Genomic DNA, 27,169 nt, shown 5'->3' on the forward strand with positions numbered 1-27,169 from the left:
ACAAAAAATCAATAAATGTATGAAAGATTCTGATCCTCTGATTTTTTTGCACATTAAAGAAAAATAAATATATTATTTTCCTCCCATCAGATCGACAAAGAATAAAAAGACTGACAACTCAGTGTTATCAAGAGTATGAAGAAGTAAGACCTGTCATATACTGCTCATGGGAGGATAAATTTACACTACCTTCCTGGAGGAAAATTTAGCAATATAAATAAAAAATTTCAATGTACTACTGCCTTGACCCAGTAAGTCCACTTGGAAGAATTTATTTTATAAAAGTATTCAGACAATTTCATATACATGTATGTACAAGGTCAAAATAATACGAATTTTAAAAGGAAAAGAACCTAGTAGACAGCAGTATTGATACAACTATGTCACGTTTACACAGTGGAATATTGTGAAGCCACTGTGATCTGCGCTGATATGGAAAAATGGTCACAAAATACTAAGTGAAAGAAGGTGGCCACATGATAGAAATACTCTAAAATAGGAATGTGGTGATTGTTGAGCAACTTTAAGTTTACTAAGAATCACTGAAATGTATCTTTAAGATGGGTGAATTTTATGGTATGTGACATATATTTCCCATACAGTTGTTAAAAAAAAGAAGCAGGCTACAAAATAGTACATTGAGTATGAGTCTCATTTTTGTTTGAAAAACACACACCCGCTATGCCGAGAAGGAGCTATTCCCCAATAATAACTGTGGTTCCTCTAGGCAGTGCTGGCGGTTTTCCTCCTTATACTTTTCTGAATTTCTTGCTTGTATAATCGCGGGGATAGAAGGGGGAAGCTATTTCAAACACACCACATAACCTGTGAGTAAAGCTATTTAATATCAACTTGTTATTAAAATCAAACATCCACATGGTCATCTTAATTTGTGCCCAGATTTTCTTTTATAATTTGTCTAAACTCATTTCTTCTGCTATTGCCCAGAACAATGTGATTGTCTTATTTTGGGGAAAATCTGCACTCCAGATAGAGCTGGAAGCAACAGCAATTCTACCAAGGGAGGGGTATGCATGTCTCCTGGTTGGGGGCTGTTCCCCAGGCACTCTGCAGTAGATCAGATGACAATTCCTAAGAGCCCTTTCTCTCACCTTCAGTTCCCGCAGCAATCTGGGGAACTGCTTGTGCTAATGCCTATTCATCAGGGCTTTTCAAAAATCTTTGGTTTTAAATTAACTCATTTTACTTTGTTCTTAGACCATTATATGTGGCTCTCAGTGTGGCCTGTGAGCCACTGGTGGTCCGTGAGAATCCTCCGGGTGGGCTCTTGAATATCTAAGATATGCATGTTGAGCTTTCTGGCTTTGGCCTAAAGTTAAAATTGAAATGTCATTGAATACAATCCAGATATGACCTCACTGGTCCCTCATCCACTGCAGGGCTATTCATCATCTCAGCAATTGTTTTGCAAAGGCAAGTGAGACTAGGTGGATTCGAAGATGCAGACGGAGTCTTGCTCTAAGGACTCTAAGGTCAGAAACATCATTTTGTGAACACACTAAGACCCAGATGCTCCTTACAGGAAACTGACATGACCAACCATAACATTCAAATTGGCCAGGTGAAGGGAGAAAGAAGCACAGAGCACCCGCCAGATCTGAAAAACTGTCAAAGGGTAATGAATTCTCCCCCAAAGCTTTCAGGATCTGCATTAATTTGGCAACTCAGAATTGTGAGCAACATCTAACGACCCCAGGGATGGAGACTGCCAAATGTTTACTGCCAAACTAAAAGAAGAAAATTAAAAGTCTTCTGCTTAACCACAGGGGCGTGTTCAGCCATAGTTTTAGAAGAGTGCAGTGGAAGAAGAGCTCTGCTAATATGGACTGAGGCACAGAGATTCGCCACCACTTCCTCCAGTGAAGCCCAGGTCTGTGGCCATGAGCCAGTTCACACATTTATGTTTCAGCCTAACTCAGAAACATCATCACAAAGGAAAGAGAAGATCAGACACAAATCATGTCAGTAGGGTTTTATTGAATGAATAGTTCAATCAGGAAAACAGCCTACTTTTTCGCCTTACAACCTAATGAAAAGTTTGTAACTCTCATTCCTTAAGTGATACCTCATTAGGTATTCATTAATAAAAAATGGATCTCAGAAACCCTGGAGCATCTGTCTTCAAGATAGGTGACCAGACACAGACAGTGGAATGTGGAAACGCATGTTCCCAGGAGCGGATGTTTTAGTCCCTGATGCCCATCACTTGTCGTGCAGGCAGAGCAGCAAAGCTTTCAGTGGAATCTCAGGTGAAGAGGCGGGAGGAGAAGCCAACAGCCAAGAGAAAGTTACATTTTCATTGCTGAGCTGGAGGCATGACCAGGGAGAGTGTGGCTGTGCCCACCTAGAGTGGAAAGCACAGAGCAGAGTGGCTTCTCAACCAACTCAGGACGAGTTGCTTAATTTCCACTCGACTCTCAGTCTCCTCACCTGAAAATGGGGGTATCTACCTTGTAGGGATGTTGTGAGAATCAAACACGTCAAAATATGAAGAATCTAGGAATACTGCCTAACACGTAGAAAGCTCTCCATAAATGATTGCTAGTACTATTACCTGGAAATCTTCAAGATTTGCAACAAAAGAGAAAAAATAACCCTTTTTCAGATGGGGATGGTGTGCAGCCTGTCGCTGATGGATTCTGAAGGCTATTTTGAGCCTGAGGGGACCGTGAAAAAGGCTGACTGCAGACAGCCAGGGTAATAACAACACCCTTAACAGTTCTCCGGGGATCTCCTGCAGTGGGTGATCTTAAAATCTCAGGGTTATGAATGCCCCTCCTACAAAAGTAGGACATACAAGGGGACAAGAGATACGAGCTTTCCAGGTCTCCAGAATGGCAAACCAGCGCTGAGTAGCCGCCACAAAGGGCTTCACATCCCAGACTTCAGTCTTGACAGGTTCAGTTTATTTATTCATACCCTTACTAAGGGCCACTGCCATGCAGTTGGTGATTTTTACCCTCTGAAGCTTTAAGTCAAAATATTTTAAATAATTAAAAAAATGTAGTCCATCAGTCAGTAGTGTTTAGTAAGTGACCTCTGTTTTCCACACATTTCAGCAGGTGCCTCAGGATATGCAGGTGAAGAGAATTTGCTTCTGCATTCGGAACAAAGAGGATCAGCATCAGAGAGTGAGACCATAAGGGGATGGGGGTTGGGGAGGGAGTATGGTTTTGTAAACACATAACATTCACTGAATCCTGTTCTGTCAGAATTCAATGCTGACAAATTGCCACCATTACATATTTTATGCTATAACTGACCTATGTACCAATCTGAGGATGTGGCAACAGCAATTTCAATAATTACAGCAATTTTAGGAAAGTATTACTACCCAAATGTATTCGGATCACTTTGGAAGCACAGCATGTGTTATATATTGTTTTTATAGGAAAAATATATTTTAATCAAAAAATTAATTGAACTGCAAATAAGCATATCATCATGCTCACATAATTAAACTGATGAATTAAAATCCACATTCCTGATGTTTCTTAAAAAAAAAGAAAAGGAAGTATTATGGGAGTTACAGCTTTGAAGGAATTGTGAAAAAAACAAACACAAGTTAAAGACACTGGGAATAGTTTGGAACAGGAGAAAGGTTCTTAATGGTTATCTTCAGAGTAGAGCAGGAAGGGAGTGTCATGGATTTAAATCCAGGCGGACAGAAATTAATTATCCCCCTTAAAAAAGTCAGGTAACATAAAAGACAGAATCTATAACCAATATATAACATGACAGAAACCAAAACCAACAGAAGAAAAATTACCTACATATTTCTTGCTAGCCTAGGACTCTAATTTCACTTATATTCCACAAGGGAATTAGAGAAAAGAGGGTTTTGTTTTGTTCTGTGTTCTTGGTGAGTAGCCCAGAGTCTTATGAATTTTTGTATAATCTCAACAGCACCACAGGAAAAATCCTTCAGCAACTAATAAACTTTATTTGTTCTCTTTTAATTCTGATTTACACCCCAAGTCCAATATGATTGTGCTAGTTCTGGTTTTCTACTCAAGGTAGAAAATAAAATTACTTTTAGGCCATTTGAATCACCTATGCCTTTCAACAGATTAAACCTGACATTATTATAGCCCGAGATGTTCTTTCTATTCTGGAATGAGTACTGTTGCTTTCCCCTTCCCCTCTCCCTCCTTCCCCATTTCTTGCTTCCATGCTTCTCTCCTTCTTTCTTAAGTACATGCCCCTTTAAAGCACTGAACGTATTATTTAGACTTTGGCCGTCACTGTCGCTCAGATGGAGCAGTAGTTGTACGCTGACAAAGCACTTTCCATCCAGGAGGTCCTAAGTTCCCAGGCAGGGGCAGCTCATCAACCCCTGCAACACTGACTAGAAAGCCCCACTGTAATGCATTTAAGGGGGCAGCCAGTCCCTGCCTGGGCATGAGGAGAAATGCGGGCCTTCTGACTAGAGAGCCAAGGTCCCCTTGCCTTAAGTGGAATGATTTTCTGATTCATTTATACAAAGAAAACGTGTTTCTGGGAGATGCAGCAAAAAGGAATACTCTTTCAAATCACCCCTGTCTCACGTGGCTCCCCAAAATCATCTCAACAGAGAGGAAGAGAGAAGTTGGCAGAGCTCGGCACATTAATAGCAAACAACAAATTAATAAGTATGTACTTTAATCTTCAACATTCATAACTGCACAAAGTATCACTGATCACTTAAATAATACATGTAGTTAATCTAATGAAGAACCTAGTAAAGTAGAACATTCAAAGCGATGCCTTGAATATGTAAAAAAACTATTTTTAACTGAGTGTTTTTAACACAAAAAATGCAGAATCAGAACACGTCTTTGAGGGGTCGTTATTTAAAATCCTTACCAACAGGCAAAGCACTATGGAGAAACATAAATACAGTCAACCTGCCAGATCTCTCAACTAAATGCACAGTGATTCTAATAGGTTCGGCTATACTGGCTTTGCACGTATACACAGCAGTTTCTAACACTCTAGTGTTGTGAGGTGATGGGAATGCAGAATAGAAACAAAGGGGGCTACCACTTACTTTCAGAACAGAATCGAGTGGGGGAGGTTTAAATTCCTGACTAGTCAACGTGAAAATAGCATAACCAGAACTTTGTCACAGAGACAAAAAAATTTTTTTTTCTTAAAAATGTATATGTGTCCAAAATGGCTGAAAATCTTGTCCATGCTAGGGGAAAGTTGAGTGTGGAAAAATTTGCATTTAAAAAAATCTATGCTGTAAAGAAAATAAAAAGCCAGAGCATTTTGGCATTAGCAAAAGGCTGAACTTCATTCTCAGGCAATAAATTTATGGGGAAACATGACAGGCTCCTCATTAAAGCTATGTGTACATTGGCTGAATTTTATACAAGATTCTTGAATCTTGTGGAAAATTGGGCACGGCTTGACATCTGAACAATGTCCCTGGTTTGTTTGATTTCTAAAGCATTGGAAAATGTTGCACTTTGGAAATCAAGTAGAGAAGAATAAACACACTAAAGCAGAACTGGGCTGAATCTCAAAGTTATTTTTCCATATGTCTCTATAAGATATTTATTACCTTTATTTCTCCTACAAACACAGCCCCTCTTGCTGGAAATACTGTGACACTTTTTTTTTTTTTTTGGTGGCGAGAAAATAGTCCCGTTAAGACAAATCTTACCCAGCAGCAATAACCACCTAAGGACAGGCAATTTTCAGTTGGCTTTTCAGAAGCTGGTTGCCATGACAAAGAGCACAATTTATTCCTTAGTCCCTTATCACAGCTACAGATCACAGACCATAAAAATTAACAAGGCTCTTTTTCCTTTTTCTGATGATTTCAGAGTTCCTCATCCTTACCTGAGGTCTTTTGTTCCCCCAATTAAATGGAATGAATGTCAGTCATCTAGCAATTCAATTAATGCTGATTCAAAATTCTGGCCCAAACAAGAATCTATAATCACAACCTCCTAATCACAGCTCAGTCACGAGAATGAAAAGTAAGCAGGAAATTGCACTAATTACTCAATTAGACTAATACTGTATTTTAAAGCAAGGGTTTAAGGGGTTGTCAGCTCTGACAATGGACTGTGGAGTTGTCTTCACCTTGTGTGCCCAACCAAAGCTGATGTTTTCAAGTGGCCATAATTTCTACCCATCTAAGATGGATGGGCCTGAGCTGTGTAATGGAAATTTACAACTAATAAACCAGCCACAAATGAGGGATGGGCCGGGGGCTTCAACGGCTCTCCATCCAGCCTTGTACAGTGGACAGGGCTTTCCTGTGAAGGCAGCTGAGCACACATCACCACCTGCGCTGGCTCCAGGAAAACATCTAAGGAGGAGTGTGAGAGCTGCTATTACATCTTAAAACTGAGCAATGCTCACAGGCACCAGCCTCCAAATTCAAGACAGAGCCTGCAGCGGGTGCTGGGAAAAGAGCTCCTCAGCCAATGGGTCCACACTTGGTGGGAGCCTGGGGGCTAGGAATCATCTGCACCCCCGCGGACACCTCTACAAAGCCGACCTGGAGAACCTCCATGAAACCAAGAACACTGAGTGAAAAAGAACTGGCTGGGAAGGACACACAAGATGTGCCTGAAGTATTTACAAAACAACGCAGGACACAGACCAAAACAAGCTGGACCTTATTTTAAAAAAAGAAAGCCTAAAATAATTAGATTTTTTTTTCCTATTCAGTTTCAGAGACCTAAATACTCTGTAAACAATCGGGAGGACACTAGAGACTGCCATGCCTCTGCTTTCCGTAAAAATCCTTCCCGAGCCGGATGTGGGAGAGGAGCTGGAAACGGGAAGAGGAAAGGGAGCCTATCACCCATGTCGTGGTCTTTTCTCTGCAGCAGTTTCTGAAAATGACCAACCTGGGGACTGCTCAGGAGTTCTGAAAGGAGAGGAAACATTTATTTGACTAAGATAGTCTTTACTTCCATGGTTTGCCTTGCATGTGGCCACTGCCCAGGGAGCGGGGGTTCGGGTGGCCGGCAGGGCCTCCGGTGGGTAGGTTCTGACCGCTGCGGGTGCCTGGTACCTTGGAGTCTCTTCCAGAAGCATGAGGTTGGCTCAGCCGGCCTGAAGGGAGCAAAAAAAGCAGGGAGCAGAGCTGCAAGAATGATTCCAGGGACAATCTGCCAAGTACACTTTGAAAGTAATGAAGTCTTATGCTACAACCATGTTTAAGCTAATGGAGTCCTATTCAGCATCAACTTTAGACTAAAACCCACTCTTCTTCTTTGAGACTAACTAGAAGATGGGGAAGGGACCAGGATGAAAGGAAACCCGGATAGCTTTTCTTTCCTTCCTCTCCATTATCCCAACCAACCTTGTCCTTCATTCCTTCTTTGTAAAGAAGGGTGCAGGAATGATTAGAGGAAAAAGAGAACGCAGCGTGCTTAAGGAAAGGCTGGAAGGAGTTTAAACATGCCCAGAAGCAGTGGAAGGAAACAAACTTTTCAAGAAGGAATCTAATCTTAGCCCCTCAACTCTGCCTGAGATACACACTCTCTCTGACTGATACCTTCTCTTCTATGTCTGTGTGCAATGCCTAATTCTTGCCATAATCTGGGGTCACCTCCACTCCCCTCATCACAAACAGTACCTGCACTTTCCCCTCCCCCCACAAATATTTTAAAAATCTGAATACAAGAGATCAAGCTTTTCATATGATGGGGTTGATGTTCTAAGCTGCAAATCTCAAGTTCTACAAAAAACATTATTTCTAAAGGTCAAAATATCTTACTAGGATTGTCTGCAGGACCCTGGTCCTCTTCCAGGTAATATTCTATCTTCTTTAGGTCTTCTGGGGTAAATCTCCACTTATTCTCAGCTGGTAGGGGTGGCACTTTGGGGCTGAATCGTTTCCGAGCAGAACCAGGAGGAAGGGCCTGCTGGCAAGATGCTGGCAGGGAACCCGTAATCAGTCCTTCTGGGAATTTCTGAGCTAAGACTTTTAGACCTAGGTGTGGAAGATCATCAGAAAAAGCACTATTAGCCTGGCGAGGCCAAGGCAAACCTGGAAGGGAGCCTGCATGTCTCATCTTTGGTCTCCAAGTCGAGGCCAATACGAGGACGGGAAATCTTTCTTAACTGCTTCACCATTAAGTAAATTATACCAGAAGATGTCTGTCAGTTGTTATGTGGGATTCTGAGAATTCCACCAGAAATCCTTTAGCTCAAGTCTTCAGCATTAAGGCTTTCTTACAGGGCCATACATCAACATCATTATTTCAGGAATTAAAAACATGTACTGAGGGAGCAGACAGAATTTTCACATACTCCTGATTCCTTTCAGCCAGCATGGTTTTCTCTCTTCCCAGAACATTAAATTCTAAGCACTGGGAGGAAAAAGGCGATAGGGCTGGAGCTGAAGGACTGTGAGCCCCAGTATCTGTCTCTCAAGTCCTAAGCAGCATCAGCCCCCTCACCTCCGGAAAGCATGAAGAGGTTTTCAAATCCCCGCTCACACATGGTGGTGGCTGCCTGGCTGGCCAGCCTCTCGTCATCGTCGTATAGAATGATGATCTTGCCGTGGGCGTTTTTCTGAGTTGGGTGAGTTAAGGTTTGACCACACCAAGCTAATGCTCCTAGACTACACAGAAACCCCAGGGCAACAAGAGCCACCAAGGTTCACCTCTCCGAGTTCAGGGAGTATCAGACGACCCCTCTTTAGAGGGTACTGGATTTCTTTCCTGTCGTGGAAACCACACAAGATGGTATCCTTTTCTTTTATAAACTAGTATTACCATGTCCAAGACGGCACTAGTTACACACACTACATCTTTGGCTCTTTTATCTAGATGACTCTGCAGAGTCAGTATCACCACCTCCATTTTACAGATGAGGAAACAGAAAAACTTTTACACCCAGTGTGTCCACTGCAACCTTATTTATAATAGTAAAAAAATGGGAACCACCTAAAAGACCAATAGAGAGGAATGGTTTAAGAAAATTACAGTAAATCTGAAGATGCGATATTACACGGCATCACAAATAGGGTATACAAAGAGCTTGTGTTAGTGTGGGGAAGTACCTCGTAATATGAAGTGTAGGGAAGCAAGACACTAAATTATGTGTACAGTATGGTTTCTACTTTGTTAAAGAGAACATACAGAAGATAGTCTGGAATAAACACACAAAAACATAGTAAGAGTTTGTTCAATTGTGTAATTATTTGGAGATTCAATTTTATTTTTTATATTTTTCAGTATTTAAATTATTTTCTACTTGTATGATTTTTATGAGCACGAAAATTAAATGTTAAGAAGAAAAAAATTTAAATAGAAGGAAAAAAACTTACTCCTTATGTTTTACTTGGGAAGGTTTCTGGGGAAAAAGTCTTAGGACTAACTCTCAATGGATCGTAACCTTTAACCTAATGTTTTTTGGCCCACTGTAGGATTGCTTGGAAGTATTCACAGCAACAGCTAAGGATCCAAATTCTACAATATGCTAAATAAGCTAATTAATATCGAAGGTCCTTCAACGAGTTTTCTTACCAGGAGCATGATATGTTTGATTCTTATAATCCTTATACCACCCAACTCCTTAAAAATGCAACAAAGGATACATATTCAAGAATATCATTTGAATAAGGGTTCATTGTTCTAGACAGAGTTGCAATTGGGTAACTGTAAGCTGCAAAGAGAAGAAAAAGCTTAGGAAGTCTGCAGCTCTCAGTACAACTTGGCTCCAATTCACAGTTGTTTTAAAGTCTAAGAGTTAAAATAAACGTATTTTCAAAATCAACTAGCTATAAACCTAAATACTTTTGTGAAAGAAAAGAAACAGGACATGGAACAAAATACGAAGCTTCACTTCACTATTTCTGACGTTGAGCACTGGGCCCCTAAGCTCTCTGAGAATGTCATCAGCCTCTCAGAGCATATAGTAGAGCCAACTTACAGGTTCCCAGAATGTACCCGGCTCCGGTTTCCTTAACTGCTGACCATGGGATGTGGTGCAAGCCTGCCTGGACTCAAAAATGGGCTCTGTTCTTGGCAGGAGACACTATAAAGCCTTCTCTCTCTTACCTCCAACAATGTGGCACTGCTGGTAAGAATCTCTATCTCGCACATCTAGCAGCAGGAAGGGGCAGTCGGGATAAGGCTTGTCTTTGGTGTTGGGCTCTGCTTTCTTCACAAGCCCTTTGTCTAGATCCAGTTCCCCAACACCACTGATGACACTGCAAGTGAAAAAGGAGGTCAGCAGACACTGGTCAGGGATTGGTGGCTTAAAGGTCAAATGTGCCTCTTCAGAACAGTGAGAGAGTGCTCACTGTCTTTTCAAAAGATACTTCAGAGACAAAGGAAAATGGATATGGGGTCTCAGTTCTGCCTCTGAATACAAGATCCTACGGATGGATTCCTATTTGATCACAATGGACCCCAAGGAGGGGACCCACTGTACATACTTACCTTCAGCGAATGTATGTTAGGTCATTAGCATGGCTGAGGGGGTAGAAACTGTAAGGCGCATGCTGCCTCCAGCAACAAGGGAGTTCAGAGAAAGAAAGAGGCGGACAGTTAATCCAATGGATTTCTGATGAGTGTAGGAAAGCAGAGCAAAAGAGGAAAGAATAAACTTCATGGGACAGGAAAAATGGAGGCATTTCTATATATGTAATATAAAGTAACAGTGGTGTTTTAATATATTTCATATACTTATACAGTGACCTATCCAATATGGATTTTGAACATTAATGTTTTCAATAGTTTATCTGTACTCACTTCCATTTTATAGGTTACAGCACTGATGCTGAAGAGACTTTTGATTTGGTGGCATTCATAAAAACTAGGATTAAAATGAGGAAGTTTACCACTGACAGTTCTGTTTCTGAGGTCATAAAATCACTAAAATTGCTCACCATATTAATATAGGCAAAATGTGGCAAAAACACGAATCAGAGAAAAAAGAAGAATAGGTATTATGAACAAAACGGTAAGTAGTGAAATATCTGCATTGGAATAAGATGATGATCACTTTCCTAGGCAAACAGGAAGACACATATGCCAAACCACAGATCAGTCTGTAGCAATAGTTCCTCTCCCATCACAGCAAGTCAAATTCTGCCTTTAAATCCAATAAACACAACTATATGTCATATAGTGCATATTTTGTTGAACCAAAGAAGAAGAAACTATTTCTCACAAAACTGAATCTTCAATGGAAGCCTTGTTGGTGTGGCTTGTTTTCAATGCAATTTTAGAGTCCTTGCACAGAAGGTTATAAAAATAATAATATTGGTATTAATGATAGCAATTCTTTCTCTATTAGAACTGGCTTCTCTAGTAGAAGGGATGGATATGTGCAGAAAATCAGCCCTGTCTTATAATCAACAATGAATACTGTGAGAAATTGTTGCATCATGTAACTGCCATGTGCAGTTGGAGAACTGACACCAAGGCTGCTTTCACTCTCCTTTGCGCCTATTTAATATCAGAGCACTACGTGTGGCACTCTATTTTTCTTCTGATTCTAGACAGGGTAATTATAAGCTGCAGCAGACAGAAAAGGAGAGGGGGGAATCAAACTCCCTGAGTCAAAAGATAGTGGTTGTAAAGCTAAGTCCTAATAGCAAACTTGCATATAGGAAGGCTGAGAAGAATGGGGTTGAGGAGTGAAAATTAATGCTCTCCTATCAAATATATCCTTACATTAACTAAGAATGCTGTGAACAGACTCAGGAGGTGGCATTTATATAAAGAGAAAATAGAAGGGCTTGGCTGAAAATGTGGGACCTCACTATTGCCAATCTGTTTCTAAGGTAATTAAATCACTGACATTGGTATCTAGATTAATGAAGGTAAAGTGCAGTGAAAACACGAATCTGATGAGAGCACCTCTGAAGAGTTGAGCGGCTGGAGTCCCCGGCTCCCGCACTGTTTATGAACTGGACGGGGCTTGGCGATTGCTCCCCGGGGCTCCCTTTCCCGTTGGTCCTGGCAGTGATTTCAGCATCAGGGTCTGAAGTTGCAGAACCATTGTCTAAAATTTGCAAATGAATAAGTAAGTAAATTTAATTTCAGAATCTGTATTTACTTGTTAGGCAGTTCCATTGAAATTAGGTGGGAAAAAAAGGAAATCATATCACCGTTATTAAATTATTCTTTAAGTTCTAACATATATAGACTCTCAAAATGTAGTCTGTGGACCTCAGGAGTCCCCAAGACCCTTTCAGGGGATTTGCAAGATGAGAATTATTTTCATAATAATATTAAGATGTTATTTGTCTTTTTTACCGTGTTGATATTTGCACTTACTGTGCAAAAGAAATGGTGGATGAAACGGTTGGCAAGAATCAGGGCAGAGGTACTGAGTTTTATTAGTAATTATTGCATTTTTCATCAATACACACCCACTCACAGTTAGTAAATATGGCAATCATATTTTTAAAAGTCCCTGACTGAAGTAGTAATAATAATTTTATTAAATCTCACCCTTAAGTACACATCATTTTTAAGACTCTGTGTGATGAAATGGAGAATCCACATACAGCATGTTTGCTACATACCAGTGTCTCAAGGAAAAGTATGAGTGTGAGTAGGCTGCTTTTGCCTTGAACATCATTTTCACTTGGAAGAAAAACTGACAGGAAAACTATGGTTATTTAGATTTGTGCATATCGCAGATACACTCTCAAAAATCATACAAGAGAACTTCTCATTTCAAGGAAAACAACTGATGAAATAGTATTTGTTGCAATGATTAAATCTTGAACAAAAATCTGAATTTTGGAAACTGCCATCAAAAGCTTGACTGATTCCCTGTCTTAATAATGACTTTTCTGATAAGACAGGTGTTGAGGTTAATAAATGTGACTTTTTTGATATTGTGTAATGAAGTTTGTCAACATTTGGAAGATCTTCATAACTCAGTGAAGCAATATTTTCCAAATGACCAATGAGCGATGTTACAAAATCATAAATGGGTAAAAGATTCATTCAGAGTGCAAGAAAGACCAATGGGTTTACTGTAACTGAGTATGAAAGCTTTGTTAGTAGAGTTTCAGATTCTACACTACAGCTAACCTTTAAGACGCTACCAGTCACCAGGTGTTGATGTAGTATCAAAGAAAAATATCCATAATTATCTGAGAGGGCTATTAAAATATTCTTCCTTTTTTCAATTACAGATCTGTGGGAGGCCAGATTTTCTTCATGTACTTCAATCCAAAGAGCATATTGCAACAGACTGAATGCAGAAGGTATGGAAATCAGCTGTCTTCTATTAAATCAGACATTAACAAGACTTACAAAAAATGTAAAACAATGTCATTCTCCTTATATATTTTTATTTTGGCAATATAGCTATTTTGCATACAAATATGTTATTTATGTTTATAGTGGGTTTAGTATTGTTATTTTTAAGTAAAATAGTAAATAAATATTTTTTAAGTTCTCAGTTTAAATTTTTAATACCTTAAATATTAAGAGAGATAATTCACATAAACCAAAACTCTTTGAGGTCCTCAAAAATTGAGTGTAGAGGGAGACTGATACCAGAAAGTTTGAGAATTTGCTGTTCTAACCAGCACAATGAGAGAAGAAATAGAAATAAGAGACCTAGATATTAAAGAAGATTTTAAATTTTAATTTGCATGTGATGTAATATACCTAGAAACTTTAAGAGAACTTTATGAGACTAAGGGAAATAAATATGTTAGATTATAAAAATAATCGAGATTTTAAGGTTAATTATAAAAATGACCTATTTTTAAGATAAAGAGATTAGATTAAAGAAAATGCTAACAAAATATTTTTCCCATATACCAATTAGAAATTAACACTAAGAACATTTCATTTACAGTAACAACTGCAGATATAAAATATACTTTCCTAGAAAATAAACCTATTAAGAAATGCAAAGGACCTGTAAAAACTTATAAGTCCTTTATAGGTCTTATAAAAATTTTACTTAGGGACATTAAAGAAGACCTGAACGAAGAGAATGACACACATTGCATATTCCTTACTTGGTGACTAAAAGTGAAATGATGTTAGTCTTTTCCAAATTCAGTGTTTAGCCTTAATACAAATCCTAGTGGGCTTTAAAACAAGCTTAAAATGATTTTAAAGACGAGAAAAAAAACATGTATGTGTATACATGTTTCTCTCACTCTGTTTATATATATATATATGTATATAAACAGAGTGAGAGAGAGAGCAATGTAATTTGGAGACGATGCCTTATCAAATAGTAACATATATTAAAAAGGTAAATAATCAAAACAATGCAGAACCTATGACCAAAACAATGGAAAATAATAAAGAACACAGAAACAAATCCTAGAATATATATAAAAATCTAATGTATGTTAAAGGTAACATCAGAAATCAATGAGTAAAGGGAGAACTATTAAATAAATGGTGCTGGGATAATCTGTCAACTATCTAAAAAAATCAAATTTAGATAAGCCATTCACATCATATACCAAAATATGTAACAGATGGATTGATGTAGAAAAAAACCCCACAACAACCAGCCAAGTTGATAGAAGAAAACATAAGTTAATATCTTATTTTGGATTTTATGAATCTAAAGCAATAAAATACAGCATTAAAGGTCAATAGATTTAATCATGTAAAAAATGCAAAGCTCATATATGTCAAAAACCAACACACAGAAAATTAAAAGGTGAATAACATATTAGGAAAAATATCTGTGATATATATGAATGAGAAAAGGCTAATATCCTTAATTTATTAAGAGTTTTGAAATTAGTTCTTTAATAGAAGAAGGATCATGTGCACAAGGTAAAAATGCAAGCAAGATAAAATTGTTAATATGGACAGGAAGTCTTCTTCCCACTCCAGACCTGCAGGCCCTCAGGCCTCCTCCCCCAAGGAAACCCCCTTAACATATTTCTGTCTCCTTCCAGAAATGAAACAACTACATATTTTGCATATATTTTATTTCCTCCCCTTTTTACATATCCAAGAGAATGCTATTCAGACTGTTTTACATTTTGGTTTGCTGTTTATTTTGTTATTGTTTTATTTTTACTTAGTAATACTGCTTGGGAATTGTTCCAAATTATCAAGTAAAGATTTTTCTTATTTATTTTCAAGGCTATCTTGGTTTTCAGTGGATAAAGATATCATAATTATATAAGGCTTTTATAAATCAATAAGTAATTCCATTAGAAAAAAATGGGAAAGGACACATAATGTCCTCAAAACAAGAAATATGTATGACCAACAGATATATGCGAAGCTCAATAACACTATCAGAGAAATTCAAAATAAAACTATTAGATATCATTTCAGATCCATCAAATTGGAAAATATTTACGAAACCGAGAATCATTCAGCATCGGCTAGGATGGAGAGAAATGAGTCCCCTCTCATTTGCTTGGTGAGAATACAAACAGGTAGAACCTTTCTGGAAATAATGTGAAATCAGCACTGAGTATGTTAAAATGTTTACACCTTTGGACTATCTGCAGCAATTTATCTTTAGGAAATAATGAGAACCATACAAACATTTATGTACTTACATTACAGCATTATTTTATAAAAATGAAAAATTAGAAAAACATCAGTGCCCAACAGTAAGAGATTAAATAAATGATGGCATATCCAAAGGACAGACATTATATGACAATTAAGCTTATGAAGTCTATTTAATGACATAGGGAAGTGTGCTTGATAAAACGTTAATTGAAAACACCATAATAAAAAAATATATACAAAGAGTATGGATTTGGGTAGGGAAAATAGACCAAACTGTTAATAGAGTTTATTATTTTAATTTTCTTCTTTATATGTTTTTTACAGTTTTCTAATTTTCTAGAAATATACTTTTAAGTCAGGAAAAAACAATAAACTTATAAAAGGAGATTTTTTTTATTCCTTCAAAGATAGACAATAGGCACACAATCTGTCCTACAGGCATTCCTGAGTGAGTTATTATTCTGTGTAGAGCACTAGAAAAACACTAATACTACTCACACATTATGGTGTCCTACTTTACAAGAGCCTATTTTGCTGTGCAAATTTATCTCAGAAGAGAAAATTGCATGTGCCCATATGGTGTTGCCATCTCAACAATGAATTAAAGGACCAAATCCAGGTACTTATATAACCAGGTTAAAATTGGGAGTGTTGTATGAGGAGACTCAATTATCTCTATTACAAAGAGCCCTTATTTTTCTGCCATGTGAGAGGCATCCGTCAAAGATAAATTCCTGTCTTTTTCAGATTCTCTTTATCCTCTCTAACAAAAACAAGCCCAGGGAAATGACAGTTAAGTTGTACAAACCCGGTGTTCAGACTTCCTGAGAAACTTGTCTTGAAATCAAAAGTCAAATTCCTGGCCTACATCAACCTTAACAAAACACATTCCCCTTCAATAAACAGTCACACAATGACAGCTGAGTACTTCAGGATGAAATAAAGACCTTAACTCTGTGAATTCTTTTCATGAGAGAACACCTAAGAGGTTTTCTTTTTCAACTTGGTATTTACGAAAGGAAATCTGGTGTCTACCTATCTTTCTAGCCTTATCTCTTACCCCTACACCTACTCTGCCCTCAGACCACAGCCAGACAGGATTATGCGAATCCCCAAACAAGCTTGGAGCTGCTGCTTCTCCGTGCCTTTGCTCGGGGTGCTCCTGAGCCTGAAACAGCCTCACATTTAACTTGCACCTGTTGAGATTCTACCCCTAAAGGGGGCCCAACTCAAAAGCCTGGAGGAAGCCTACCTCAGTTTTTTAACCAGAAAATACGGAACTCTCATGGCACCCCGTATTTCTCGAAAGGCACACTGCAGAACCCCTGAAGGATGCAATACAGGCAGTGAGAGGACACTGATTGCTATCAGAAACACACAGATTTGTATCCTATGTCCATTCCTTACTGGCTATGTCACCTTGAACAAGTAGTTTAACTTCTGAGGCTTGGGCTTCTCATCCATAAAGTATACCTTCCTTCTAGAGCTTTTGAGAAGATTAAATAAGAAAGCTCATGTGAAGTACCGAGCAATATATATTCAACAAATGACGGTTTCCTTCCAGTCCTCCATTATGAATTTCTGCCAAATTAATAATTTTGTGTTTATCATTTTCCCCACCCAACACACATACTTATGTGCACGTGCACACTCGTGGCTACAAACTCCGCGGAAGCAGAGCTGCGTTTTATTCATCTTTGTAGTCTCATAGCACCTAGTTCTGTAACCTGTATGTATACAGCAGGCACTAAAACTATTTGTTGGAAATAAATAATTAGTATATTAAACACATCTAAAACATTTAAGAGTATAAATGCTACAGCCAGAAAACCAGATCGCTTTTTAAAAGAAATAAGAATTAACAAAGCACCAGATAGCATTTCTCAGAGAGTAACAATCTAATTACAAATAAATATATCAAAGTCCCACATCCCTGTGAACACAGGGTGAGTACTTCAGTCATATGGTCAATCCATTATTTTCCTCACATCCTCAATTCTCATTACCTTCTAGCCTTTGAATCTCCTCAGCTGTGACTTCCAGTGTTTGATCAGATAGGGAAGCAACTTGGATGACCTGATAGAAATAAGAATGAAATGTGTAGATGTGTATGTTTGTCTTTAAACAGGGGGAATTTTGTCTTTTACAAAAGACAAGGAAATATCAAACATCAAAGATCTCCTGTTTTAAGACACTGTCAATGTCCTCAATTAGAGACTAAATCGCAGGTCTCCTTAATTTAGGGGTGGTAATTACATCGCAGATGATCATTCCAGAAGAAAAGACTTGTTTAAAACATTACACGATAAACTTAAAAGACCAAAAGGATAATTTTGGACAAGAAACATAAATAAGAGTTTAAAACTGTATTCATATATATGTCTAGGCCCAACATAACATGCTATTTCTTGAAAATGCAATACTTACAATAACAGATTTGTATCAGCAACTCTTCATGCAATAAAGAAATAAATGTAATTATGAATATATTGATTAGTTTTTAAAGTCCTTTTCACAACTTAGCTCATGAGATCCATGATCCAGCCAGAGTTACATCACTGGAACCCTTGTTTGGGGGCCAGAGAGACACTTTGTCCGTAATATTCAAGTGAAAAAGAAAGTGACTTTCCCAAAGTAACAAAATAGCCCATGGTAGAAAGACTTGGAGAAAGAGCTTGTCATAGACAGGAGATCACTTGGTTTCCACAGGGAAAAATGTCCAAACAATAAAGAATCCAGAATTCTAGATTCTAAATACCAAATTAAATGGACAAGGTAAAATAAAACCTAAACCACAAATCTGATGATTAAAAAGCAGAATGTACTTTATAAAATTCTTATCAAAGAAAAAAGAAAAGTTTCATAACAGTTAGTCCCCTCATAGGTGAAATATAAAGAATGAGAAGAAACCCCTCTGCAAACTTTGCCTAGAGTTGAATTTAGAAATACTCACAAAGCACAAATTAGACAGTCTTTACGCCAATGAAAGATCATTAAACTTACCAGCTGGGCAAAAGTTGTAACTTTTAGTCTCTTGAAAAGCTCATCTTTTTTGTATCTATAATCTGAAAAGCAGGATAGGACAAATATTTTTCCAGGCTTATTTTGCTTTCTTAGAGGTATTAATTCTTTCTAGCCATCAAGTTAACATGGTATATTTTTCTAGTTATTTATATGCTTTTACAAGTATTATCTCATTTGATCCTTACAATATTCTCAGAATTAAGTCTCGCAGATATTGTATCATCTCTTCATTTATCCCTTTGCTTTGGCCAAAAGTTGAATTTATAAGCTACCTTTTTGGGGTCTAGTGATTTTACCCCTTGCCTTTATTTTATTGATCTACCATTTTCCTTACTATGCTATGTCTACTTTGACCATAGTGTATGGCATGCATTTTAATAAGCCCTTTAAATCCTTTTCAGAACCAGGCAGGGAAGAAACATCTGCATTTTACAAATGAGGACAGAGACCCAGAGAAGCTGACTTGCCCTAGGTCAAGAGCTGGTAAGACATTTACACCCCACTATTCCATCTCTGCCCCGAAAAGAGAACAGTTCTATTCCTGAGGTTACAAACTATGCTAGAGACACAGCACAACCCCCCACTTCTTTTTCCTGGAGTACAGTGCTGGGCGCAAGTGCTGGGTCCTCACAATCTCTTGTATCAGTTTTCTTTCAACTCCACTTCAATAAAAATCAACCTATTCAATTTTTGCAATATGAACCAGTTCTGAAGGTCTATTGTACAACAAAGTAAATATACTTAACACTACTGAGCTGTACACTTAAAAATGGTTATGGTAAATATTATGTTTTTTTTTAAAACCACAATTAAAACAAAATAAAAATCAACCTAAAACATCAATATTTAATCAGCTGTCTTTACAGTTCTACGACAGCTCAAATGGAGGTACTCCTGCACTTGTTTATATTAACAATTCTTCATATTAAACAGTTTTTTTTTAATTTAGCCAATCTCACTTTATCTATTATTTACCCCATGGAGGCATGTTAAAAGTTGGCTTCCCTAAACTTTTCTGGAAGTGACTGCCAATTCTGATGAGTTCTCAGCATTGAACTCCCGCCCACCCTTACCCTTCACTCCTATTCTAGGTTTGTATATTGGCGCCCATGACTCTTTAAATACTGCCTCATTATTTCAGAATTAGTGAAGGTTAGCTGGATAATTACTGTGGCCTTTACTGTCTCATAAACCAAGACTCCTAGCAACAAAGGAAAGGATTAAAGGCACTTAAGATTATTTACCTGGTGTTACTAATCATTTCCATGAATTTTCAAAAAAAAAACCCAGAACAGACTGGACAGCTACTTTGGAGGATAATGTTAGCTTGGTTTACCAAACACCTTACAACTCGGAGTCAGGAAATACTACCTTAAAAACAAGCCTTCTATAAATATATCAAGACTCCTTTTTACACGGAATTAAAGCTTCTTATGTTCTAAAATGTCTTGAAGAGAGCAATTTGGCTAAAAACTGACCATTACTTCTAGAAAAGTCTTAGAATAGCTTCTTCTGGATACAAGTTAACACACTTAGATGCAAAGGAGCGTCTAAAACCCGCCAGGATGCAGATTCAAATAAACTAAGCAGAAGCTTTAAAAAGTGCAAGTGAAAAACTATAGTATTCCTCTCAATTGCCACCAACTTGTTCACCAAAAGTCATTTATATAAATCAAAATGGCAATAAATCAGCCAATGAAAACAATTAACAGCTTCCAAGTAGTTTGCACTGTGGCACTTATCCACTGACATCTTTTGGTATCACTGCATAGTCTGAAATACTTCTCCAATTCTTCACATTCTAAGTACAAAATGTACACATTAAAACCCCCTTTAAATAGAAATCACCTTAAACAAAAAAACAGGCTCTGCTATTTTCTAATGATTGACATTTCTATTGTCCTCTCATAAGCATTAGAAATCCCACTGCACATTTGAGCCTGAACTCTACATACCTGGTTCTGGTTTAGAAGGACAGCCATCATTAGGACTTTCTGACATTATTACTCAGAGATAAAAGATCAAACTAGACGTTTTACAGTAAGTTAAGCTTTAAATTTTATAAAAAGGATGACTTGGAAAGCTCTGTCAGTCTGTCCTTGCGAGGGCGAACTGAGCTTTTAGAATGGAGCTTCTGCTACTATAGCTTCTCCCAAACTCTGTGATGGAGACAAATCATCCTAGTTTCAGATATGTTATCAAGTTTTGCTTCTCCAGTAAGTGGAGTCTAAGTCTGTCTCTCTCGAGTTACTGGAAGGACAGAGACCTGACTATCTAGGATGTTTCACACTGGGTCCAACTAGTGTCATCTAACCACGAGCAGCCAAGAATGGGCTTTGTAAACAGTCAATAGACATAGAGTGTCTATTTTCTCCAGGCTGAGTTGAAAGAATATTCAGATTACAAAGGAATTCTGCATTTTCAGGGTTCTGTTAAAACACGTTATTAGCAAAGGGAAGTTGGGCTCACAGTGGAGGACAAATCAAAGGAAGTAACAGGACAAGGTTTGTGATTTCACAGAAAGACATGGCATCTAAGGTAATCTGAGAAAAGTGATGGGTTTAGGGTGTCACAAAACAAGGCAATATTCTCCTCCCTTCTGACCCAAAAGAACATCTACAACAGAAGATGGGAAAAAAGAAGGAAGTATCTCCCAAAATGTAAATCCCAAACCAGAATCTGAAGTAATTCTAGTCAGGGAATCAGCACAAAGTGTGTGAAACAAGGTGAGAGGAACCTCCTGTCTTACTAAAAGGAAGCTCACAACTTCTAAAGAGGGAAGGTGAAGTAAGCCTTTTCAAGGACTTTAATCCAGAGGTATTTCTTTTGGGAGATAAGCTCCATTTAAAGTTTAGATATTAAAGAAACAACACTGTGCTTTTAAGAAATGTTTTAGACAGGGTTTCAGCAATCTGGGTGGAACAGGACAATTTTTATGGGACAAATTTTGGTGTGGACAGGTGAGCCTTACACCCAACTACCAATGGATAGGAGGTGAAAGAGGCTACAAACCAAAACAGAAGCAGGCCAGCTGAATTTGCCTGCCATGGATGAATTAAGGATGACAACAATGAAGTGTAGGTGAGTAGACAAGATTTTTTTTTTCACGGTTTAAAATTTTAATATACATTTAAAATATATTTAAAATGTAACATTTTATATATATATATATATATATAACATTTAAATATGTAGCATAAAATGTATAAATATATTATAAAATATGTAAGAAGAAAAGGACACTGATATTATATATTAGAAAACAAATGTCTACAGCATTAGTCCTTGTATAGCTGAACGTGGCAAATAACAAATTTGGCACGAAGCTGCTCCTGTGCCCACATCTATTGTCTAGGGTTTCTCAATACTGCAGCAATTCAACAAGAACAGAAACATTATCATTTAAATTAAAAGGTCTGCTGTGTAAAAATAAAAGTTCTGGTGAATTCTGGATTTGTAATATTCTCTTCCCAGAAGAGGTATATTACCAGAGCTAAGTCCTGAACTGCTATCAATCAGAGCACCTCCTTACTGCCATTAGCTCAATACTCCCCTAGCACTGGGTTCTCTTCCTGAAGCTATGAGCAAATCCATCTTAGAAAATAGATGTTCCTACTTCTTCTCGAATGCTGGCCTAGATGTGTACATTTTACAGCTGTTTTGGACACAGACTGAAAAATTATGATTTTGTGCAAGGGCAATGCACTCAATGACTGGTAGCATATCTTTGCTGAAGATTAGTTTTGAAAAAGGGTGTGCATGAAATACGATTTTTAATTAAAAGAAAGCAGACTGCAATGAATTTATAATACATAACACTACTCTAAGAATAAGCTCTTTCTTTCTCATACCTCTAAGTCTTTCATGAATACTGTTGAATTTATACTTAAAAGAATGTTATGAAATAAGAGAGATATTATTACTCCTATCTCAGGTATAGAGAAAATAAGAAAATAGGGAAGATTAAGTACTTTGAATAAAGGTCATAAGACTGCCGTACAGTGAAACCAGAAGCTTGGGTTCTCACTATTTAACTAGAGGTCATTCCACGTTAATATCTCCTACGGGATCTAAGTCAGACAGAACTCAGACCCAGAGACCACGATCTTAGCAGCTGACCAGAATGGCACACAGTGTTTCCCACATCCGTCTAGGCACCTGCCAGGCTCACCTGACTCCCATAGCTCTCCATGTGTGTCAGCTGTAGAGTGTGGTTTGGGTTGTTAATAACCAACTTATAGAACAACTACAGGGTTCCATTATCTCAAACCATCAATAGAGTTACTCACTTCTTTTGATCTCTTCTAGCTTCTCAATGTATTTAGTCATACTGTTACCTAAAAAGAGAAGGAAGATTTTAGATATGCTTTTAATGGAAGACAATGAGTAACAGTGTGAAAACAGAATGGAGTACAAGTGTTCCCTGAGCCTTTCCATCCAGTTCTTACAAAATTACAGTAGACAAATGGATCAGACACGGTAAATAGTCTTTTGCATTATACAGCCTCACTAAAAGATGAGGAGGAATCAAGGGAAATGTTTTGGTCAAACGTGTTTAAACTGAGGTGCACACCTAATAAACATTAAGAACTCTCCCCAGGCAGTAAAAATGATCACTTTATGTAATTTTTTTTCTTTCTGAGTTAAAGCTTTCCTTCTTTATCCCCCTCACCCCCCATGCGTTTTTTTGTGGGGAAGATATGCAGAGGAAGAGAAAGAGCAGTGACCTCTGAGTGTCTAAAATGTGCCATGGTGCCTACCCGAGCAACCCCTTCCTCTCTGCTAAGTCTCTGTGGTTTCCTCCTGTTTCCTGAACTTGGTCCCACTATTTGTGCTGCTGTTGCAGCCTGAACTAGACCACACAGTCTGCACACCACATTCACCAAGGATCTGATTGCTGAGAAATGACAGCAGATTCCCACCACCGTGGAGAGTCCCCAGCCCTCATGTTTTATAGCCTGGTTCTACAACACTACTTTCTAGCCAAGGTGGTTTGGAGAGTTTTCACGCATTAAAACTGGGCCAGGATCATTCTGGCTTCCAAATGAACTAAAGTCTAGTTCTCAAGCCAGGGGCTATTATTTTTTACTGAGTATGTTCAATTTGATTCAATTCAGCACAGCAAGCTCTATCTGGCATCTAAAAGGTGTAACAACAACAAGAAAAATCAACTATTCAAAACCTCATTTCTGATTTTGTGCTTCTAACTTAAACCTTGATAGGAGCTAGTCAGATTCAGTCCCAACTTCAGACAAAAGAAATGCTTCCAATTAATAGCATGAACTGTGTTTTCAAGTACTATTCTGAACCTTCATGTTTAGGTGAAGCAGAGAAAGAAAATTCTTGCTCTGAAACCCAAAATACATTTTCAAAAAAATAACTTATGTCTTTTGCTATTATTAAATCTTTACCATAAATTCATCATGGGATAAAACTCCACTGAGTTAAAAAAATTTTTTTTTCATCTAAAGACACACAGTCCCTAAATCAGAACCAAAAAATAGGACTTAGTATGGTCCTGGATCCAGACAATATCCTTCCAAAGCTCAGAGAGACATGACATTTGTCAGGGGTGCTCAGAAGGCCCCAGCCTTCTCAAGACAGATACTGGGAACATCTCAGAAGAAGTCCAAATAGCACCAAAGACCAGTATTAGAACCAACCATGAGCTTTTCTAGGTTCTTCAGGTTGGAATTGACCTGGAAAGTAGCGAGATCTCCACAGTGAGCTCCTCAGCCTCACACCCCTCTCCCCAGCAACTCAGTACTCAGGCAGGAGGTCGACTGGTCAGCACAGCAGGCGAAGAAGGCAGGGCCAGTGGTGTGTTGCTCAGCATCCCCCAGTCTTATTCTTACGCTGTTTTACACAGTAGCTTCTGGTTACACGTTCCCGAGTCCCTTATAGTGCCATGTCGTTGATTACAGCGCTTAGTTTGCTTTGGTCAGAGAAGCTTTGAGCTTCCTCCCAGAATCGTCAGAAAACTAAGGTACAAAAAGGGATTACTGACTTGCTCAGTGACACAGCAATTTAGTAACTGCAAGTAACTGCAAGCAAGTCAGATTAGTATTCCTAACCTCCTGGTTGCTAATATGGCTCACAAAAACACATCGCTTCTCTAGCTGTGCTGTTTTAAAAACATGATTTCACTGTGAGGTAAATATGTAGGAAGTGTTACTTCCTTTACTGTAGCAGGTGGGAACCATTTTATGCTCTAAATTCCTTGAGGCACACTATGCATGGGAAACAGTAGCCAACCTCATTATATAGTTTTTATTGTTAAAACACTGCATTTCCAATTTATAGTAGTTTCCACTAACAAATTGTCTAAAATCCATTTCTCAGTCAGTCATCAACATTTTCAGAGTATTGACACAGCGCTTCATCTTTGTACCCGCAGAGCCTCTCAGTGACCCTGTGAGGTAGGCTGTCCTTCCTACTGTTTGTTTTTCCCACTAAAAGAGAAGACAGAGACTCTTGCAGAGGTATACAAATATTTGGCAAAATTAAGAATAAATCTAAAAGGGCTATTGATAAGAAGCTCTTTTCATTACAGCTATTCATTCCATCCAAGCTGGGGGAGGGGGGAGAAAATGGAGAATTTCTGCATTGCTTCAACTGGAGAAATGAGACGGGGGACAGCTGACACAGAAAATCCCTAAAAATAATTTTAGAAAATAAGAAAAGTAGTATTTTACTCCCACTTCATATACTGGTTATATCTTAACTAAGCAGCTTATCTTACTGGATCTAATTTCATCTGAAAATAGTTTTTTGAATAACTTTTAAAAAGAATACAAATGAATCAATTCTATAACTGACTTATTTATTAACACATCTTTGTTTTACATAAAAGTAAGGAGCCTAAAAGACTACCAACAGGCCAATTTTTTTCAATTGAAATTACACATTCCTGCTAGAAAAATTTTCTTAGATAAGATTTAAAAAAAAAAAGTCAGTGGCTCCCCATTGTTTACTGACTAAAGTTTAAACTCCTTGGTCTACTGCTGAAGGCGCCAACATCTTACCTACCTCTTCAATCTTGCCTTAATTACTAAACTTGACAAACTCTCTGTTAGCCTTCAGTTCTCTAACATGTCACCTTGCCCATGTAATCATAATAGCTCACACAGCTGGAAGTGACCTTTCCCTCCTCTGAACTTCTGCAGCACTCGGCTTACCACTCACAAGGCATTTATCATTGTACTGCCTTATTTTGTGTGCAAGTCTTATCTACCTTATTATACCGAAAGCCCAAGACTGTTTACACACACACACATACAGAGAAAATCTTTATCCCTTCCATTGTCTAGCATAGGAGGCACTCAGAAATATTTGCTAAATGAAATATACTATGAAGCTCTACTATCTGAAGAATCCTTACAACGAATTATTTTATAATGTAAATAACCACACCCCAATTTGGTTTGAGTTTCTGGACACTTGATTTTCTCTAAGCTGAACTCAAACTGATTTATATATAGGTCGTATATGTTACGTACCACTTATATGACCCATAGTGTTTCAGGACTCAAGTAACCTAGAAATGTATACGGTGGTATTTAGCTTCTACTTAGTTTATAATTTAAGTTGCAACATAAGATGTATAAAAAAGTTTTACAATTAGAATCAAGAGAAAGAGACAACTCAACTATATCAATAGTGCTAAGCAAAGAGAGAGCACAACTGATGAACTGAGTGACTCATTCATTAGATTTTTTGCTTTGTTTTCCTATAATTTAATAACATTATTTGTACTGAGCCAGTAAGAAAAGCAAGTGATTTTGAGCAGCAGTAATCTAACATAGGTAAGATTTATAAGGCATGAACTCAGTTGCTAAGAGACAATTCCATTGCTTTATTTTTCTTCAATATTTCCCTCCTCTATGGAGAAGTTCTTTTGGCTCAGAAGGAGCAGAAAGCGTGAAAAGAGGCACAGTGGTCCTTTGTTAATCTCAATACGTTATACTAGCGCATAGTGCTTTCTGGTTTGTAAAAGGCTTTCACATTCGTTTCTTCCTTTGACATAAGAAACAGAATTAAATATCAAATAAAAATGAAGAGTACCTAGTCTGTAATGAGTTGGAGTGCTTAAGATCAAGGCTATTAGCAGATATTCAGGAAAGTAAAGACTAAAGAAGCAAAAAAGGAAATGACTGGTTTGTATGGAGGTAAGAAAAGTAATACGAATTTTTTAAAATAAAAATAAGGCTAGAAAAGACTGAATGGGGAAAGTCTATAGAGTTTTAAAAAGCTAAAGAAATCTGAAATTAGATTGAATATAGACTGAAATGAGAGCATAATGCCATCAATGAAAGAGTGTAGGAGACTAACAAAGGGAGAGCCTGTGCTTTGGAAAGTGTCCCTTAATCAGCCTGCAGTGCTGTGGAACGGAAACCCAGAGAGGGTGCTTGAGAATACACGAGAACCCTGCAGTGGAGCCTGAACAAAACGCCGTCAGGGATTTCATCGGAAGCATAATCCTTTCACGGTACAGTCTGGCAATGATGGGGAGCTGGTAAGATACACTCACGCACCTATGGAACAAAAGAAATATTTGAAGTTCAAAATAATTCGGATATTTCTAGCCATGGCTTTACATTGGTGTTTGAGTTTATAAGAGAAGTAGAGTCAGAAGGATAGAAATAAAAAACAATCTTTACCCAGGAAAGAAGATATCAGTCTTTGAA

The 27,169-nt window shown here is 37.9% G+C and overlaps 1 protein-coding gene across 1 annotated transcript in view; it reads right to left on the reverse strand.

The window, feature by feature from the left end:
* Positions 1–1,978: 1,978 nt before the first annotated feature.
* The window catches only part of CEP41 (centrosomal protein 41), a 46,785-nt gene continuing 21,594 nt past the window's right edge, over positions 1,979–27,169 (reverse strand). Inside the window, exons 3-11 of the mRNA XM_006180019.3 lie at positions 22,772–22,819; positions 18,462–18,523; positions 17,465–17,534; positions 11,847–11,991; positions 10,038–10,189; positions 9,575–9,642; positions 8,433–8,547; positions 7,748–7,963; positions 1,979–7,080 (exon numbers count right to left, since the gene is read on the reverse strand). Of these exons, the coding sequence (XP_006180081.1) occupies positions 6,932–7,080; positions 7,748–7,963; positions 8,433–8,547; positions 9,575–9,642; positions 10,038–10,189; positions 11,847–11,991; positions 17,465–17,534; positions 18,462–18,523; positions 22,772–22,819 (1,025 nt within the window). The 3' untranslated portion in view covers positions 1,979–6,931. The remainder of the gene's footprint in view (positions 7,081–7,747; positions 7,964–8,432; positions 8,548–9,574; positions 9,643–10,037; positions 10,190–11,846; positions 11,992–17,464; positions 17,535–18,461; positions 18,524–22,771; positions 22,820–27,169) is intronic.

Source organism: Camelus ferus, chromosome 7, assembly GCF_009834535.1.
Source record: "Camelus ferus isolate YT-003-E chromosome 7, BCGSAC_Cfer_1.0, whole genome shotgun sequence".
Classification (NCBI taxonomy): Eukaryota; Metazoa; Chordata; class Mammalia; order Artiodactyla; family Camelidae; genus Camelus; species Camelus ferus.